The sequence below is a fragment of the Mytilus californianus genome, unplaced genomic scaffold, assembly GCF_021869535.1.
Source record: "Mytilus californianus isolate M0D057914Y unplaced genomic scaffold, xbMytCali1.0.p SCAF_45, whole genome shotgun sequence".
Lineage (NCBI taxonomy): Eukaryota > Metazoa > Mollusca > Bivalvia > Mytilida > Mytilidae > Mytilus > Mytilus californianus.
The window spans coordinates 1498913-1519028 of record NW_026262696.1 but is presented as its reverse complement, the minus strand read 5'-3'; the positions used below and the strand labels follow the sequence as shown (position 1 = coordinate 1519028).

Here is a 20116-nt window from a genome sequence, read left to right as displayed (position 1 = left end):
CTTCTTTGATAAAACATTATATTCATCGCGGGAATAATAATTAGAGGTTCATATAAGATTTGGAACGGCTAATATGTACCCTTAAATAGTTTTTCCCTAGGCAACGTCATAACGTAGGCTTATGACGTCATGCACATTTTCGTATTTCTTCTCCTTCTTTTCGATAACATATGTTAAAATTAATAAAAAAAACTTTATTGAATATTTCAACTTATAAAAGATAAGCAACTGACAAAGCAGAAAACATATTTAGTACAAGAGGAGCAGTTAAATATCTTGAGCAAACGCTAGAAATTGGAAACGGATAAAACAAAACTAATATAATAAAACAACTGTTGACGTTTGAAATCACTGTTGATACAATGATTTATCAACGCCAGCTGAGATATGACATTCACCCTCGGCCGTTGGCATCGTTGAATATCATATCTCTGGGATTTATAAAACATTGTATCAACCTCATCAAAAGTCAATGATGGTATAACAACATGAATAACCCATGGTAGCATGGTCTAAAGGCACAAATTGTAAATTATTTATAATTATAGGACAATCGTTTAGTAAAATAGGCAACATGCTAATAGTTTAAATACTATTTATAACATATAACCAAACAGAACGTTAAAAATTACTAATTGTACTATTTGGCTAAATGTAAACAGGAGCGTAAAATGAACTTGCGTAGTTGAACATGTCTTTGATAAATACAAGCGAAAACGCAAACAGGTAAAAATTAATCCGGGACAACGTTTTAAAAAAAATTACCAAATTATGCTGAAAAGTCTCTGTCAGCGGGTCGCAATTAGAACTAATACAGACTATTTTCTTGAACAGTCATCATAATATCTGAATGACATTTTCTAGGTTTTCATCAAAGCAATTTTCATTTTCTTCTTTGTCATTTCCCTTACATTCAATGGTGACCACTAGAGATTGGAATTTGGGACTTAGTCGGACATTTTTCGGTTACTTTCATTATACTGAAACTTGAAAGAGGAGTTGATGGCATTCGGATATGTTTGCATTTCAAGGATTCGTATTATTTTAAATTCTCATTACAAAATTTAATAAAGATGTGTCAATGAAGAAAAAAAAATATAACTCAATTATTTGTTTAAATGATACAATGTTGATCTGTTATATAACTTGACTTAATTGCAATGGAAGTGACATTGGTTGACGAAAAAACTAGTTCTGGCAAAAAGTGATGTTAATTTGAGGTCATTGACGCACAACACTTAAGTTTATACGTATATCTTTATTTGTGAAATAAAATAGCTGATTTCATATAATTTTGAATATTTGATTTATACACTTGAAATAATTGCGAAGCCTAACAACAATTTTTGAATAAAATTCATACTGCTCTGGTTAGGTCATTCATTTAAATCCATTTCTATAGATAATCAAATATTAATATATTCAGTACAGGTTATTGATTTTTTTAAAGCCAAACGCATTTGAAAACACATTTTAATTTGTTTGCAATGAATGGTAGTCATTATTCTCCTAGTTATTAATTTTATGGTCTCTTGTACTGTTTCTCTGTTCTGTTTATTTTGAAAACAATCGGAATCTGTTATGGTTCTTGCAATTTGCCGTGATGGTAACGGACAAATCCCATGTTTGTCGTCGGGTTTCAGATGTCTTTCTTTATGATCTCCTTTTGAGCTCGAGAGCTGTTGCTATTATCATAGTTGGAAACTGCATTATTATTGGTGTATTTATTTTGCGTTTTCAATTATCTCCCTTGTATTGTTCGCCATGCATGTGTATTTTGTCACAATCGGATTGTTCATTTAGTTTTTTACGCTTATCTTTCATTGTTGAATAAAATTCTTTCCTTTTTTCAACTTCAGAGAGAATTTGTTCTACTAATCGATAGTTGGTGCTATCCAGTGCTTGACACTTAGTTATCAAACTTAGATTCTGTAATACAAATAATATCATGATCACCAAGTTCAGTCTGTATTAGATCTGTTTTATATTTAACAGAGTAAACATTAAGACTGACGATAGAAATATTTTATATAGGTTGTTGTCCATGTCCACCACCAGGTTGTTGTCCGTGTCCACCACCAGGTTGTTGTCCGTGTCCACCACCAGGTTGTTGTCCGTGTCCACCACCAGGTTGTTGCCCATGTCCACCACCAGGTTGCTGCCCATGTCCACCACCAGGTTGTTGCCCATGTCCACCACCAGGCTGTTGCCATTGTCCACCTCCTGGTTGTTGTCCGTGTCCACCACCAGGTTGTTGTCCATGTCCACCACCAGGTTGTTGACCATGTCCCCCACCAGGCTGTTGCCATTGTCCACCACCAGGCTGTTGTCCATGTCCACCACCAGGTTGTTGCCCATGTCCACCACCAGGCTGTTGCCATTGTCCACCACCAGGTTGTTGTCCATGCCCACCACCAGGTTGTTGACCATGTCCCCCACCAGGCTGTTGCCATTGTCCACCACCAGGCTGTTGCCCATGTCCACCAGCAGGTTGTTGCCCATGTCCACCACCAGGTTGTTGCCCATGTCCGCCTCCAGGCTGTTGACCATGTCCACCACCAGGTTGTTGCCCATGTCCACCCCCAGGCTGTTGCCAATGTCCACCACCAGGCTGTTGTCCTTGTCCTCCACCAGGCTGTTGCCAATGTCCACCACCAGGCTGTTGCCCTTGTCCACCTCCAGGTTGTTGTCCGTGTCCACCACCAGGCTGTTGTCCATGTCCACCACCAGGCTGTTGCCCTTGTCCACCCCCAGGTTGTTGCCAATGTCCACCACCAGGCTGTTGCCCTTGTCCTCCACCAGGCTGTTGCCAATGTCCACCACCAGGCTGTTGCCCTTGTCCACCTCCAGGTTGTTGTCCGTGTCCACCACCAGGCTGTTGTCCATGTCCACCACCAGGCTGATGCCCTTGTCCACCACCAAGTTGTTGCCCATGACCACCACCAGGCTGTTGACCATGTCCACCACCAAGCTGTTGCCAATTTCCACCTCCAGGTTGTTGCCCTTGTCCACCTCCAGGCTGTTGCCCATGTCCACCTCCAGGCCCTGGTGCAGCATTTGTTTGCGCTGGTATGTTTCTAAATAGCTGTCCATTAAATGGATATGGCATATTTCCAGGTTGGTTACCTGGTTGAAAAGGACTTCCAAACAACATAGAACCAATGCCTGATGGGTTTCCACCTCCAGGTTGTTGTCCGTGTCCACCACCAGGCTGTTGCCCATGTCCACCACCAGGCTGTTGCCCATGTCCACCACCAGGCTGTTGCCCATGTCCACCACCAGGCTGTTGCCCATGTCCACCACCAGGCTGTTGCCCATGTCCACCACCAAGCTGGTTTCCCATTCCAAGGGGACCTCCCTGTCCAGGTCGGTTTCGCCCACTTGGCAGTGCACCTCCTTGTCCTGGATTCGCCGGATTACCACCGGGTTGTCTCATTCTTGGTTGAGCCCCAGTGTTGCTTCCAGCTCCAACTGTAACGGGCCCAGGATTCTGCGAAGCGTTACTTGAGTGACCATTGTTTGCTCCATGGAAACCAGTAGCAAAATTCGGTTTCATAGCTACACTTGATGGGCTAAACTGCATTCGATGATTTTTATTCGATGCATTATTTTTTACTGGAAGGTTGTTTACTATATTTAGATGAATTTGCGTTCCGGGAGTTGGTTTTGTACCTTGACTCGGATTATTGCCTCTTTGTAATCCGGGTTGATGCTGAGGACCACTTGGCAAATGTCCTGGATTGTGCCCACCTTGGCGAGTCCCATGTCCAGTAGGTTGATGCGGTAAATTGCCTTGACCTACAGGTAACTGACCTTGGGGTGGATGTCCGTGTGTATTTGGCTGTCTTCTGTGACCCATAGGTAAAGCACCACCTTGCGGAGGTGCATTGGTTGAATAATTGTTTGTAATATGAATGTTGTTAATATTGTTGTTAACATTTGTTCTATGTATTTTACTATTAATTTTTGTGTTTCCTGTATCTGTGTTCATTTGAAAAGTATTCCCACTATTAACCTTTATATCTTTCACAAAATTCAGTGAGCTTACGGGCGATCCTTGTGGTTTATTTGGGGCTCCTTGTCCGGGGTTATTACCTTGACCACCTGGTTGGTTTCCACCTTTTGTTGGTGCGGGAGCGGGACTGATTGCTGGACCATTTTGTTGTTGACCTATATGGGACAAGATGTTTGCATTTTTTGCCAGTACGACAGTATGCGTAAGAGTTGGAACTTGGTTTTGACCTGTCTTTGTATTACCATTCCTTTGTGCCTCTCGAAGTCGCTGAAGAATGTTATTACTAAGAAAAGAAACTTTCCTGATTTGAGGAAGAGATCTACCAACGGATGGATTAAACTGTATGTTATTTTGTGGTCCTAATGTGGCGTCAATATTAGCTATATTAGCACTGACTATATTGGTTTTTCTGCTGGTGTTTATCATATATCTACGCAATGGTATTCGGATTATTCGTTTAATATATCGTGGCTTTGGTACACTCTGAAATAAAATTAAAGCAAGAGTTATGGTAAATGTTCCAAACTTGTTTTTCCTATTTTTTATTACAGTCATGATCGTATAATTTACAAGTAGGAAAATGTAAATGTCGTGATAAAACTACGTAACACTTATTATGGTCTATTTATACACAAGTTACAGATCACAACAAAACGACAGCTAAGGTTGATGTTTTGCTGTCCGAAATTCATACGCTTAATGTAGACTAGTACATAAGTGAGGTTCTGTGTAGGATGTGTAAGTACTCTTTTACGTCCTGTCGGACCGGCGCCAACAATTCCAACAACCTTTTTTAGGCCCTTTCACGGTAAATAACTTACATGACCACTTCTCTGATTTGTCCATGAGCGAGGAATTTTGACTCCGACCAACGGTGTTTTTAAGTAGCAAGCATTTTTGTTCCGCCTGCCAAACTATTTCTTTAGTATTAATTAACCTTCTTATCTCTAGTGTTTTAATGAAGTATTTGGTACTGAATATGAAATATTCACTCAATCGTAATTTAACAGTATGACCTCCAAATCAATGGGCAACATTTTCTTCTTCAAAGGAAGGAATTAAAAATTTATAATGAATGTTATTTTCAAATTGCTAATGGCCATTGCATAGGCTGGAATTGGTGCAGTTCAAAGTTCTTGAAAAGCTGTTTGAACGAAATTCACAAGACGAACAAAAAACAAAGAATTGTGTTCGTGTGACATGTGATGGCGGTAAACTTAGTCTCCATCCACAACTTATGATTGATTGTGGTTAATATGAATTATTGCAATTGTAGAACTTTAAGCGATGACGCTGTCCTTTTTATATAGATTTGTGTTTGAGAAAAATCATGCTAGCTCATGGTCAGTATATATTCGTACTTTGTCACAGCCCATATTTAATGTACATCAATTGATTTGAACATATTAACTATAACTATCATAGATATAGTAAAAACAGTGCTATGTTATTTACAATGCTAAGTTAAGTTCGATCATGGACCTATATTTCTGATGAGCTACAACATTTAATAAACGAAGCTATTAAAATCGATTATTAAAGCAATAGCTGCCGACATTTCCGTATAACCTGAGTTCACCTCGATTATTGGTTGGGTTCGTGTTGCTCAATCGTTAGTATTTGTGTAGTTCTTTTCTATTTTATTATTTCTTACTGTCACTTTCCTTTCGCCATTGTGTTGTTTGTCTAAATCGGAAGGTACCAAGACCTTGTTGATAAATATTCCGTATCAACTTCAAAAATAATACACGATGGTCTTGAAGTATAGATTCTGGGTACTGACGTTATTTATCATCTTAATAACGTGTTATAGTATTCTTTTATTTGTTTTTATCAATATTACTTTAACTGTTAAGTCTGTTTTTGTGATATCCATTTGACGTGACTCTGTACTTATGTATCCCGTCATACTTTGAACGACGAAATTATTTTATTTTATTAATATTACTTTTACTGTTAAGTCGGTTTTTTTGTGATATCCATTTGACGTGACTCTGTACTTATGTATCCCGTCATACTTTGAACGACAAAATTATTTTATATCTACTTGTGTGACGTAAAACGCACAATTCTACGCCAGTACTTAAAACCTTCCATCCTTTATGGGTAGATTTTACATAGATAAATAAAATCGTATAATAAAAAAGCAAAATGAGGATGTTAAATTTGATGTATGCCTTTTTGTGCTTCTTAGTTACATTTGTTTGTTTTTATAGTGATTAAGATGATAACACAATGTTGACTGCTGTACCCCTATTATTGACATTTTTACCTGTTGTTTCTGTATGTTTTGTTCACGCATCGTTGTCAATATAATGGAATTTGATGCAACAGTCATACAAGTGAGAGGTTGAGCTAGCTAAAAAACAGGTTCATTCCACCATTTTCTACATAAGAAAATGCCTGTACCAAGTCAGGAATATGACAGTTGTTATAAATTCGTTTGATGTGTTTCAGCTTTTGATTTTGCCATTTGATTAGGGACTTTCCTTTTTGAATTTTCCTCGGAGTTCAAAATTTTTGTAATTTCACTTTTTTTTTATAATTCTTCGAAATGTGTTTTTGTTTTGGATTTCCCCATAGCTTATGTTCTCCCTTTTTAAGATAACGTCAAACAATTTTCATTAAGTATAAACTGAGTAGGACAATTCGATAGAACGGCTTTGTTGAACCCATATTATTTTAATCGTCTGGAAGGAGTGAAAATGTCGGTATCAAAAGAACAACATGAACTGCACTCTGATAACATATGCTAATCCCTAGAAGGAAAGTTATAATAATTTATCTCAGTAGGTTAATATGTCTTCCTGCTTGCTTTAATTGCCACAAGAAGTAAAGCTATCATTAATCAATCAATCACGAGTAGATGCACTTCTGGTATTTCAAATTGTATATTCATTTAAGTTATTTGGTTTTAACAAGGGTTACTTTGGAATACGTTGACTACAACGTCAACGATTTTTGTTTGATCTAATTTCAGTTTAGTTTGTATCTGACTTGGAAAACTTCAAATTAATACTTAAAGATAAATATGATGAGATTATGAGTATCACGTATATGCAGAATTATTGTAAACAAATATTTTCTTTTTCGTATTTCCCATAGACAGCGTATACCAAGTCATAAGTATACAAACTCATCAAAGAAACTAGGCTAAAAATGGATTTAAGGTACATTTTCTGTATAGCGCCATCTTGGATTGTACAATAGCAGTACACAATCGGTTTGTTCTTTGCCTAAATCTGCATATTTTGAGACGGATTTGTAGTTTATGTGTAAGAATGTTTATTTCTATAAAGAAAAAATAAGTGATTTATTGCAATATCCAAAATGTCTACCCAATACCAAATATTTGTGATTTTTAGAATCAATTTTTCAACTTAGCTATTTAAGGGGATATAACTCTTATAGTAAAAATATACTGGAATGATAGTGAAAATTTCCTTTTTTTACTTAAAGCAAGAAAACAAATTCGGTGACAACTTTTTTTATTTTCCTAAAGCATATTATACAACCTATCATCTCATATATTATTTCAAAATTCTATCTCATAGATTTCTTTTCATTCACAAAAATGTGTTTTTTCATGAACTATCTTTGAAAATTTGGGCAATTTTACACGACTAGTATCTTGAAAAATAGCACGGGGACCCATACTTTTTATTATATTTTTGAAAATAGCATGGTAAAATCTTCATTTTGGCAAAGTATAAGAAAATTCTATTTGAGGAAATATATACCGATGATCCACCTAAATAAACAAAGCTTTTATATCTACTATTTATATGCACGAAATGCCGACACTTTTGTAGCATTTGAGTACATCCCCGTTACTAAGTGTTCAACCTTAGGTTTTCTTATGAATTTCGTTGTCTTGTCTTTTGTCCAAGAGTATGACAGACGTTGGTCAATTGATTTTTAACGTTAATAGTTAATAGTTAATATTTTATAAGGACCAGTGTTTGCGTACATTAAAATCGCAACCTGTTTATATATATATATATATAATTATCGAACTTTGCCTAGATATACCATGGGGCCAAATGTATTAGGACTTTCCTATGTAAACGGGAAGAAGTAATCTTTGTGTTCATTTCTTTTCATGGAAAAGGATAAATTTTGAATAAATAAATAGTAGTATCTGAGGATTATTTAGTGCCATTTAAATACAATAGTTATTGTCAGAATATATAAATAAGTCCAAATATAATGCAAAAGTTCTTGACGATTTACTTTACTGATGTACTTACTACAACATTATTGAATAGAGATTCTGTTATATCGATCCAAGCTGTAAACAATAACAAGCTAGCTATCGAACATGATGAAATAATCCGAATCCACATTTTGATACCTCTCTTACAAACGACAACCACCGAGTGACTAGCGAAAATTCATACCTTACTTGTTAAACCCTAATGTATCACTTACTTCTTTAATTTATTCATTAAGTCATTAAATGTCATAAAAGTATTGTTTTATTACCGGTATTAAAATCATTTTGAATAAGTAATTAGTAATTGTCGATTGTGCATACATTTAGTGTTACCAACTTTGTCAATGTGTGGTTTGTGATGTTTGATAATCGTTTCATCTATTTCTACTTTTTCCAAAAACGTCGGATATTTGTAACACAATTCTGGTATAAGTGTGACATGTACTTTATAACTCGAACGTTTTGTTTATAATTTGAAAACAATGGATATTTACCCATTTTAGCATGTATGTCATTGAGGTTAATGAAGTATAATTGATAAGGAATTCTGGCTCGCGAAGTTTTCTAATACTAAGTAAAAATAAAGTCACGGCGAAGCATTTAAATGTACTTAATAAGTGGATGTTGTTTTATCATGGTCGTTCGGACATTGTGTTAAGGGTTCCGTTATATACCAATGTCAAGATGTCACTGAGATAAAATATATTGATCAGAAGTAAAATATGCACAATAGAGTTTGATTTGATGAGTAGAAAGTGATGAAATTGTAAGACCCGGACCAGTGTAAAAACGCATTTGTAAAATAAATTGTACTAGTGTTAATTATTTATTGCTTTATGTATTGGTCACTGTCGGATATATTCCCTCACACTTGGTCTGCAAATATATATGATCCGCATTTGTCTTTTTAAATACAATACAATATCATCACACAATTATTTTTTGCATATAGTTATCCAACTTTAACAAATGTTCATTGCTGGCTTATGAATTCAGTATTGCATAGTGAAACTAAGTTCTTTTATTATCAAAAGTCACTGTTGCGAGTACTTTTAGATTGTTACTTTATGTTTTTGTTCGATTAGTGCTCATCTGACGAGTCGACTTTTTTCCAACTGATTTTATAGTTTGGTCTTGTATTGTGCCTTAACACCACTGTCTCCGGTAAAATGAATACTAGTAGTTGAGTGCTCACAAACATGTCACTCCGCCAAATTGTGCAAGTGTCTGCCTTGGTTCAGGAGCTTGTAATTAAAAGGTTGCCGGAGGTAGCTATCTGTCATATCTGCTTTTCGTTGATTTCCTTTAGCATAGACCAGGTTGTTTGCTTCTTTTCGAATAGTTTTGTTCCCAAAGGGTCTCACCAGTCAAGTAAATACGCTCATTTTCTATAAATTTACTATTGATAAAAAGTTGAATATTCGAAACCGTTAGGTTTCCTACTCCCATGAATAGATTGGCTTAGTCTTATTTGACACAACCTTTCTGAAGGTTTGGTTTTAATTCTCTTTAATTTCGCCTTTGATTAGGCATTCTAACTGTTTTGATTCGAGCGCCACTGACGAGTTTTTTTTTTTACAAAACATACGTCTGGCGTACCAAATTATACGTTTTGATAAGTTTTTACATTATGTCATGCCAAGGCCTTTGAGAGGAATAACCTAATTGTTGACAGCCAAACAGTCGCTTTTATGTTTTAAAATCCTCGTCATTTAGTGTCTAGTGGTAAGTTGTCATATTGTCAACCATAAGAAATCTCCTTATTTTTATAAGTAATAAGGAGGGTAAGATATCAATGGGTCAATCTTAAACCAAAAAATCGAATGAAAGTATGCATCACAATAGCAACAAAATCCACAAAAAAGACAAACCGATCACAAAACACTACACAGAAAACTTAAGATTGGGTTTGATGACCCCCCACAAGAACTGGAGTAGAATTGAGGCGCGCCGGAAGGGTAATTAATTACTTGTCCGCTATTGTCAATTGCCGTGTCACCGTTGTTGCACCTCATTACTCGAGATGAAAAGCGAAAAAAACTGGAAAATTAGGCATAAAGCCATTTTACAAATATCAAACATATTTTGTACTGAATATTACAACAACGTGGAGGGTATTTTGACAAAGTATGTAGTAATGAGGATAAGAGGAGATTCGTATAATAGTATAAACGGTACTAGTGTTACTGCACCAGAAGCGAATTTCGACAATTAATGTCTCTTCCGAGATGCTCGAGGCCAAAATATGTAAAAATCCGAAACCTAGTACAAAAGTTAAAGAGCTGATCTACCAAAAGACTTAACGTATAGCAAAAACCGGACAAGGAATCAGAGCTGTGCATGACGGAGTTTTATATTTTAAATTTTTAATTATTCAAAAAAAATTATGATAATAAATTTCAATCAAAACAGCATCCTTATTTTCATGCCAATATCAAAAGATAGTTAATTTTTTTATTCTTTGATTTTACAATGAAATAACTCATTACATACACAATTCATGTCAACATGTTTAATTTGACTACTGATTTTTCTAAGGCAGTAAGGTTGATTTAAACGGTTTTCACTGTATGTGCACAAATGCTCAATTATTCAAAATGAGTTGGTCCAAAGAGAACTATATTGTCCTACAAAAGTAGTCTAACCTGAATGAAAACGTTTCAGATTTTACCCAATATCTTATCTTATGGATAAGCTTTGAAATAGAAACGTTATGTTCTCGGCGTCAGTCGTGTTGAACGGTATCTAATTAACAATCACACAGGATGAATTCATGACCTACATTTTGTTTAAGACATGATATATTTAACTGAAACAAATTTGAATGATCGCATGAATACTTTATTGCAAACGCAATACTCACTAGTTATATCAACATAAACATATATGTATTAGTGGTGTAACAAATAATAACCAGCATGGCATAATCTCAGTGTTATTTGAGTGCATTAACTGATTTTATTATATACTTATTAGCACATACAGATAAATTGTATGACTTGTGTAATACGATCAATGGCAATCGTGCTGTATCAGCAGAGCTCTTGGGATTATATTGGTGTCTCGGGTTAAAACGGATGCGATATTGAAAAAGCCATATGATATTTTCTATATATGAAATCGTACTTCCCACACATATTTTATAGATCAGCTATGTTTTATGTTCAGCGATTTAAATTTTTTGTTTAACAAGTACTGCGATTTCGTTGGATTGGACTAGGAATTTAATAATATTATGAAAACACAAATAAGCTGGGCATAATTATACAAAGATGTATGGTTTTCTTACGCAATTCATATTACAAAACTTATGTTTAATTGTTAACAAATTATGAAAAATATAACGAAGAAAAGGAAAAGACGATCTAAAAACTGATGATCGATTGAAGCACACACGTACACAGAATGTATTTTATAGACGAAATATACCCGATACATGAACCTGCGTTTAATAATACAATGTACCTGTAGGATGAACAGACTATGTTGAGTGTCTAATGACTTCCGTTATTTGATCGTTTGTAACCTTTCCACTAGTGCAGTGTCAATGCTAACACAATTTCTGTCATTTTAAAACAACATTGAATGAAATTGGTATAAATCTTTACATATTTATCATTACAAATGTCACACGATAACACTGATTTATGAATAATTCCTTCTAATTATAGTTAAATTTAATGTATATTTATTTTTCTTTTGATTGATTTTAAATTGAGATTTTCCGGTAAGAATTTTACATATTAGTGCAAATTTTTTTCATTTAATCATTATTTAACATATGTTATTGACAAGTTTTTGTATTCAGTTTTGAAAAAAAGACCAATTGTACTCAAAATTAGACATGTTTGTGTAAGGCATGCGCTTGTCATTTAATTACTTATTAGTTTTAAAATAAAATTAAAATTGAAAACCCAGAACTATTTTCTGAAGCTTACTGAAACGTGTTAGGTTGTCAACAAACTACAGTATACAAAACTACTAAAATCCATTATAATCATGCTAACTTTGTACAAGCATTTTGATATTAATTTTATGTTTCTTTGCCTAACTAAATTCTTTCCACGGTTCAAATTTATCATTCTAACATGACGTTCTTCAAACGCTTTGAGTACACACCCATGGTAAAATATGAATATATTGTTTGGGCTGTTCCGATCGTACTCCCGCCTCATATGCTTTTTTATGAATGAGCTACCCGACGTCATAGAACGATGACGTAAGAATATAAGCATTTTACGGGAAAATACACGCTTGTGAAACCGAAAATCATCACAACAAGGAAACGTAAACAAACGATGCTAAAATGTGTTATATAAGCCATTTTTTGTTTAAATATCAGACGTATAAATACAATTATCATTTAGATTCATCCAAACCTATCTAAATATGTCATTGTTAATAGTGTAAGCATGCCATTTATCCAGTTTGCTCCGTTCTTTTACGTCAATTTAATAGTGCGTTTATTTATGAGAACGGCAAATAATGCCTTCACCTAGACCGCTTCGATCCAAAAGAATTGCCGTCTTTGTCCTATTAGAATCAAAATAATTCATAGGGGCTTGAATATATCGTGATATTACCACGGGTTGTTCCTTTATGCCGATATTTTACCCCTCGCTATCGCTCAGGGTAAAATACGATTTGTCATAAAGGGCCAACCCGTGGTAAAATCACGATATATTCAAGCCCCCATGAATTATTTCTTAATTAATACACCGCAGAAGAATTGTTAGTTCTTCTGTTAATCTTCATCAAACTTTAAATACAATTTACACAATGATGACTGTTATGTTTCAGCGTCATTAGTCAGTGTTCAAGTTTATAGAAATCTAAGCTTAACATTTAGTATTTCATAGCGCGTTTCGACTACATTGGAACCATCCGTCGTTGTCAAATAAAATAAAGTTGGAAGACCAAATGAAAAACGAAGAAGAACATTATTCAAACCAGGAAATGTCTAAAAAAAAGTTGTGTTAATCTTTCTTAAGACAATTTTCCGATCAAATCTTCGCAATACCTTTGTGTTTTGAATAATTAAATATTTGACAAACAGTGAATTATCGTATTAATGACACTTCATGTCAGCACATAAACAGACCATTTGCATGATACAATTTAAAATATGCATCCAATCGTCGAAAAGGTGACATGATCGGTTGACATGCTAGGTTATACAAGTAGCAAATTCAAGATACGATGTCTTAATCAAGTGTCCGCTACCTTCTGAATAAAGTTTTGCTTTGACCCAGGTCCTTGGAATAAAGCAACAGCAAATTCTATTATGTTATTTATTTCAATAAAACAAATTTAGTTACACAAGTTGTTACGGATATTGTTCCATATCCACGCCTAGAGAAATTATTTCATACTAAATTTCCAATTTAAAACTTTTTCTTCGTAATTTTTTCTTGTCGCCTTGTGTAATCTCTTGAAAGGTAAATATTGAACGTCTACCAAATAAATTGATTGTCTATACTTTTAACACTGACATTTTCGATATGATTATTAATCCATTCACAAAATTTCTAGCATAGTGTCTTATTTAAGGGATAAGTGACTTAAATTCATTCCTGACATTTATGCGCATTTATAATATTAGAAGTGACTCACTCTAAATGCCACTGTAATACGACGGAATTGTAAATCATGTAGGGACAGAAGCAAACACAGTAATTATACGTTAATTGTAACTAACCAGGTTTCTAACAAGAATAACTTTCAATTTCAGAAGGTCATGCACATGGTGGCTTGGTATCATATAAGAAGCATTTAGGGCTTGTACATTTTATGGGACCTTGAGTTCATTGGCAATATTTTATCTACTTAATACCGTTAACATGGAAAGATATCTAGTCAACATTATATTTACAGGCTATATCAGCTTATCAAAATTTGGATAATTTGGGGAAAAATGGTGTAAGAGATCTTTCAATTAGGGCAAATTTGATGATTATATACATGTAGTTGTAGACATTTGGTTCATTCAATGACATGCATTCCCATTTTCTACTCGCTTTTCTTCATTTCATGCTATTTGATTTTTTTTCTAGTTGTTTGATTCAAAATTTAAGGTTCAGGAAGCAACAACAAAGCCAACAATCACAATATAAAAGTTAAGAAATGATTCGATGTTTTATTCATAAAACTATGCCATCAAATTGGTCAGACATGAGCACCTTAGATCACCCCCCGTTTTTGGTGGGGTTCGTGTTGCTCAATCTTTAGTTTTCTATGTTGTGTTTTGTGTACTGTTTATCTGTTGGTTTTTTCATTTTTTAGCCATGGCTTTGTCATTTTATTTTCTACTTATGAGTTTGAATGTCCTTTTGGTATATTTCGCCTCTCTTAAGTATCCATTGCAATTGTACTCTGGTTCTTGAGAAACTTTTTTCGTATGTCCACTTTCATGTAGGTTTCCAACAGACAGACATATGTACTATGATGATTCATTTTTATGACTTGTTCGTCAAGTTCATCATTTAATTAATTGCATAATCATTTTCATTGTCAAGAGATCGTATGGTCAATAACGTGAATTGTATCCTGATTTTAGAAGTTAGTCATGTTTATACAAATATCTGCGTATAACCAATACTTTTCTATTAACTTACTAAATGACTTTAATCGTTTACTTCATCGCTTGGCAAAGAAAATAGTACGCAAGTCTATTAAAATGTATGTTAATTAAATATTTATTAATTTTAATTCACTTATAACTTGAGAAATCTATACGTTGAGGTTGACATAACACATTCCTGAAGTGATAGAAAAATGACATTTTGAACTACTACCCTTTCCTAGCATGCTATAATGATACATATTTTATACAAACAAATGACAGTTGCATCTGTTAATTACATTTAGGTGTATTTTTAAACGCAGCGTTGGCGAAATGAAAATTGATCCTAATTTCAATGTGTCATCTGTTAAAAAATACAATAATATAAAAATGCTAGGGGACAATAAAAAGTATGTCTCCGAACAACAAACAACAAAACAATAGCAAATTTAAGAAGAGACCAAAGAAAAACCAAAGTTTAGAAGCATAACACAAGAAATTAAAGACTGAGTACTACAATCCTTAAAATAGGCAAGGTGTGCAGTAGACTGGAGTAGTTCCTGCTTTCATAGTGACGCCAATCAAATGATACTCAATCGCAAAACAAATAAAGTAAACACATAATAAAGATAAGCCAACAACATTTATATTCTCATGTCCTTATAAACATGCATTTATCTGTAGTAGTGACCTTTTGCAGTTCAGATTCTCTAAAAGTTTTATTGAAATATATTCTCTAGTTTGAATTCAGTTCCGATGTGTCATGCCAACTTCATTATATCAAAATTGTGAATAAAGGTAAACGTTGAAATATTAAGAGAAAATCCTTTGCTCTCTAAAAATCAATGGAATCGCTATTTAATAGGTTTGATAGATGGTCAAATTCCTCTGAAAGTTGAAGTAATTTAGGAGTTCATGGTTTGGTCGTATAATTGGACTTGGACACAATTTAAGCATTGGTTTTCAGATAGTTGTAATTTTTCGGCGTTCAAACCAAAAGTTTGCAGTTACTCGGTTATAAAACTTCGCCGGTAGACGGGTTTTGAATCGTTTTTGTGGGTAAGGAGCCGTCGCACTTTTGCACCTCCAGAAGCAGGGACTACACCACTTTCCTTTCCGTTCGTCCGTCCATCCTTATTGGGTTTCCACATCATGAATTGAGTTTCCCTTTAGGAACTTTCACGAACCGCACACACCTGTCGTATAAGGATAGAAGAACATTTTTTATTATGAGGTCATTTGAATGTGTATCATGTGGGGATCGTGTCTTTTTTTTTCATCTCACATTATTTCTAGTTATTTATTCACCTTTTTTGTGTCAATGATTATAATTGGGGTTTCTCGTATCAATCATAGACTTTGCTTTTATAGGGACATTTTAATGTGCTTGGTCCACATCAAAATAAGGAAAATCACTCCGTGAATTTAAGTACACGCAACTAAATCTGAAAACAAAAACAAATGACAATTTGAAAGCTAAAACTAAAAAAGATAAAGTAACACAGACAACTAAACAAAATTTAGTACATGTACAGGGCCTTTTCTTGCGAAACACCCAAGGAAAATTACTCTTTTTTGACAATTTTGTTTTGACAAAATATTAAAAATATGATTTCTCATGCTTTTTTTATTTCTTTCAAAAATATTTTTTTGTCACGATCTTCTTCAGCTGGTTCAACAACTCAACGATATTCGGAACGGAAGGCTGACCAAGTTATTTCCATTGTGTACAATGCCGTTGCACCAGGTCCATCGAAGGACTTATTTGCTCTTAATAAAGCACCATATTAACCTTATGAACATTCTATTACTGGAGAATATTTATTGAATGCTTGTTTGATTCATAAGCAAAACTGTATGAGGAAACTGACAACATCATTGTTAAAGAGCAACAAGGCCTCTACTACCAAAGACGCATTGATGACAACAATTCGAGGACTACTACGATCTTGTATAGTCAATTCTTTCTTGATCTTCCGTCAGATTTTGTGCACCAACTTGTCATCAAATGAAATTGATTTATACTCAATTTTTAGATTACCTTCCAATTAAAATATAAAGAGGGATTTAAAATATTCTTATCATATCTTTATTTTATACTAAAATATAGCCAAATAAAGGAAAATTGTTAGATATAGACATTTAAATGCAGGTTCAAGACATTTCGAAAGAATTGAAGGACATTGAACACATCTTCAAAAGTACGAAGATTGTACATGTGGTTCTTCCGGCGGGAGTCAAAATCTCCCGCTTTTCAGACCCTCTTCCCTCACGTTAAAATTTCAACCTCGAAAAGTTTTCAGTAGACATATTTGTTTTCAACATCGATACGGACAGAGAAAAAGTCCGAGAAACTCGATGTTGATATTGGAAAACTCCGAGAAAAACGGAAGTCTCCATTCCCAGTTATTGGTTTTGTGTCAAAAGGTAAATAGGTAATTAGCGTCGAGTAATCAATGAAGGTGTTTAAGATTAGACTGTATATACAACAATAAAAGATGATTGGAAATTACTTGATGATCAACTAGCTAGTTTAAGACACACGCCTGGATGATTAACAGTGAAAGAACGACAATGGATTAAGTTGTATAAAACACGACTCGGCGATCTTTGATGCTGTTGAAAACTCGGAACTGAACCTCAAAGAAATATGAAATCAACTCAAATATGATATGTATGGCTTGTTTTCTATCCATGTCAATGGAATACCTATATAAGAATGTTTCTCTTATACAATTTTATAATTTGTCAAAATGCCGAAACGTGTATTATCACCAAATACCCCAGCAGCGAAGAAGACCAAGTATCTAGCAAAATTCAACTCTGCCTGGAGATCGGAATTCAAATGGTGCAAGTCCAGTGCCAAGGGTCCAGACCATGCTAACTGCACTTCGTGCAAACCTGACTTTTAAGTATGACTTGACCAATCACATTGAGACAGCCTCCCACCAGAAAGCCCAAAACTCTATCAGCTGAACACATTCTGTTACCAGCATGTTAAATAGTTGTACCAAAGTTGACAATGTAGCTTATGCAGAGGTTCTTTCGCCAACTATGTAGCTGAGCACAACTGTCCATTCCTGAGGGCTGACCACTTTAGTGACCTAATCAAGGCTATGTTTCCTGACTCTGCAACTGCACAGAAGTTTGCCTGTAAGAGGACCAAGCCCACACACATCATCACACAAGCTTTGGCACCACACTGGGACAGCAAAGTAAACGACATGTGCCGCAGTGAGAAGTTCACAGTTATGATTGACGAGTCAAACGATAACAAAAAGCAAGCTCAACATCTTTGTTCATGTATATAACCAGACTTTACACATAGTGTCAACGCAGTTCCTGGGTAGTCCAACCTGCAACATTGGTACCAGATCATCAATATTCAACTGCCTGAATCAGGTATTTATGTAAGTACATTTTTACATTTTCTAAATAATATTTAGTTAATAAAATGATGTGGGTATACATCAGTGAGACAGCAACCCAAGTACACAAATATCTAAAAGACACCAAGAAGGCATATAACAGTCTTAAACAATGTATCTTGTGTAAATATATTATTTGCTTGATATAATTTGTATAAAAATAAATTTTATTAAATTTAGTTAATAAAATAAAAACACAAAAAATAAAGCAATTTAATAATTGAATTTTGCCTTCCTGGAGTTTGTCATGCCTATCCTGAATGACTTCAATGTGATGTTTCAGGTATTTTATTTTGAAAATATGTATAGTGTACCCATTTTAAAGCATAATTTGAATATTGTATATACATGTGTGAATAATAGGAGATGCGAGGTATAGTTCAATGACTCAGCAACACAAAGACAAATATAGGTCAGCATACAGTCTTCAACAATTTGCAGATGTCTATATAATGTGCCAATATATAAACTATTCTGAGTCAGTACAAGTTGTGAATGTTTTCATTTCTTTCAATTGATATTAATAAATATTGTTATTTTTAGGCTGGTGAGTCCATGGTTGGTTACTTACACACATAAATGGTGCGACTTCTTCGCAAGATGATGGGTAAATTTGTCACTACGAGGACCATCATAGCACAGTCAGACATCACAAAGGTAGACTGTAGGTGTACAGACAACCACCACAACACCAGAATTGCAGTTGGTATGAAAGTCAGAGAGTTCCTTAGTGACAATGATGACTTACCACCACAGACAGTCAACAACTTCTTCAGGTATTTTTATTATATGTTAAAAAAATAATCTAGGGTATATGTTCATGAGACAGTCCACACAGAATACATGGAATACATGAAATATTTTGAAGAGAAAATAATCCTCCAGAAGCAAATGTTTACTTGTTTACATTTCAATCCACACAGAGTATGCTTGCTTAAGATTGTATATCCAGTTTTGTACATTTTCAAAAATGTTTTATTTTTATTTCAGTACTGTCAGGGAGTTCTACTACACTATGACTGAAACCATGATAAAGAAGTTCCCATTCTAAGACAAGTTTCTTCAATTCATTGGTTTTCTGAATCCACAAAGCAAAGAGTTATCTCCAGGTGATGGTGAGTTCTTTTCTTCTTTTTAGTCTATTAAGTCAAATCTGTCCAAAGATGAAAGTTGGTGTTTAATACACAAAAGATACAGAATAATACATTATTCCATGAGTCATAACAGTATAATACTATATATAAAAACTGATCAGATGTGGAGTGTATGCCAAAGATACTGAACTCCCTATATCTTATATACAAGATATAATATAAAATATTACAGCATGTATTGTTTGTATTTATGATTGAACTATTAAAATTTTGTACTTATTATTTTTTTTTCTTTTTCAATTAGGCCAGGGAAATAATTGTTGGTTTCCCCTAACCCGACCGAATCTGTTTTAAACGGCCGGGTCGTTTATTTCTTTTAGACTCAACGAAAAAAACGGCCGTGTTTTGTTCCGATCCAGCAATGTTGAATCAAACATTTTTTCCAAATACGTTTCAGTTTTGTTGTTTGGAAGCACATCAATGTCAAGGTAATTTTTTCCCGCCATGGTATCTAGATCACGGAAGCACTTAACTGATCGGAATGATAACAATGATTGAAAAGGTTTCGCTCCCCTGTTGTTTAAATACCCCAAAATGGCCACCTCGGCACTGAGCGCCAGTATTCTAGCGGTCCACATACCCAAATGTACGCATCATACGATACAAAGTAAAGAAATAAGGGTTATGCAAAACTTTTTACATACAAAAACGCTTTTTGAAATATTTTCCGATTTACTCGGTAAATCCGGAAAATCTTTGAACTGCAACATAAAGTTGTAAAAGCCAACTGCAGTCGGAACC

The 20116-nt window shown here is 34.5% G+C and overlaps 1 protein-coding gene across 12 annotated transcripts; it reads right to left on the bottom strand.

Annotated features, from left to right (window-relative positions):
- Positions 1 to 242: 242 nt before the first annotated feature.
- On the bottom strand, positions 243 to 8386 carry LOC127699969 (uncharacterized). 12 transcript variants are annotated; one of them, XM_052203343.1, is made up of 4 exons: positions 8266 to 8386; positions 3205 to 4498; positions 2677 to 3036; positions 243 to 2220 (listed from the first exon to the last, which is right to left on the bottom strand). In XM_052203343.1, the coding sequence occupies exons 1-4, from the start codon at positions 8359 to 8361 to the stop codon at positions 2027 to 2029; spliced, it is 1944 nt and encodes a 647-aa protein (XP_052059303.1). In that variant the 5' UTR covers positions 8362 to 8386; the 3' UTR covers positions 243 to 2026. The 12 variants fall into 12 exon arrangements, with proteins under 12 accessions (XP_052059303.1, XP_052059304.1, XP_052059299.1 ...); XM_052203344.1 differs by having other exon boundaries at positions 2701 to 3036; XM_052203339.1 differs by having other exon boundaries at positions 243 to 2676; positions 2725 to 3036.
- Positions 8387 to 20116: the final 11730 nt, after the last annotated feature.